The 989-nt window shown below is 62.4% G+C and overlaps 1 protein-coding gene across 1 annotated transcript in view; it reads left to right on the top strand.

The window, feature by feature from the left end:
• The window catches only part of BGLAP (bone gamma-carboxyglutamate (gla) protein), an 867-nt gene extending 499 nt beyond the window's left edge, over window positions 1-368 (top strand). Inside the window, exons 2-3 of the mRNA XM_010286921.1 lie at window positions 3-66; window positions 236-368. Of these exons, the coding sequence (XP_010285223.1) occupies window positions 3-66; window positions 236-368 (197 nt within the window). The remainder of the gene's footprint in view (window positions 1-2; window positions 67-235) is intronic.
• Window positions 369-989: the final 621 nt, after the last annotated feature.

Here is a 989-nt window from a genome sequence, read left to right as displayed (position 1 = left end):
CTTCATCTCCAAACACGCCAGCGCCGAGGTGGTGCGGAGACACAAGAGGAATTACATCTATGACAGGTAGCGCTTGGCCCCATTGTGCCGGGGGGCAGACATTCCCCATCCAGCACATCCAATGAAATCCTATTTTTGGGAGGAGCCCCACTGGCTGGGCCCTTCCCCAGGAGCCCCCGGCCCCCTCGTGGTCTGGGACCCTCCAACCTCCCCTGCATCCCTCACCTGTCCCCAGCAGCATCTATGGCATCATGCGAGACCCACTGGAGGCCAAGCGCGAGGTGTGCGAGCTCAACCCCGACTGCGATGAGCTGGCCGACCACATCGGCTTCCAGGAGGCATACCGGCGCTTCTACGGCCCCGTCTAGCCCCAGCCCTGCCGGGTGCCGGGGCTGAGCTCAGAGCACCGACCTGCCCCACGCAGCCCTCCCTTTGCATCCCTTTCTGTTAACCGTGGAAAGAAATAAATGCACAAATGGTGGAGCCAGCTCCTTCCTCGTCTGAGGGTGTGGGGGGGTGAGGCCGCAGCAGAAGTCATCCCTATGGCATCCCCACGAGGCCGAGGACCCCCTTCCGCCCTCTCCCAAAGGCTCTGGGGCAGAGCAGTGTCCATCACCATCCGGTGGCTGTCCCTGGCAATGATGAGCCCGGTGCTTGCACCACCATTATCCCAGTTTAATTTAAAGCTGCCTGTTCCAAGGGCCGAGTTAGGGACAGCAGCGCTGCTCCGTGTGCCCCGCAGCCCTGCAGCAAGGTTTCCTTAGCAAACCACCGTTTCTTTAAGGCCGGGTTAGGGGGAGAAGTGGGGGGAGATTGGGACCCCCCCTCAGGCTGGGGGCAGCTGGGCTCTGTCTCTCCTACCTGCAGTGTTGCTGCTGGGTCCCCACATGGGGTGACATATCTCTTCTCCCCCAAATTCAGCTCCTGTATGGCCCTGGCCACAGCTCCTGGGGTCCCACGGCACAGGACCCCGGCCCACGCTGCCTGGC

The sequence above is a fragment of the Phaethon lepturus genome, unplaced genomic scaffold (assembly GCF_000687285.1).
Source record: "Phaethon lepturus isolate BGI_N335 unplaced genomic scaffold, ASM68728v1 scaffold23275, whole genome shotgun sequence".
Taxonomy (NCBI): domain Eukaryota; kingdom Metazoa; phylum Chordata; class Aves; order Phaethontiformes; family Phaethontidae; genus Phaethon; species Phaethon lepturus.
Note: the sequence above shows the minus strand (reverse complement) of the source record. Positions and strands in the feature narration are given on the sequence as shown.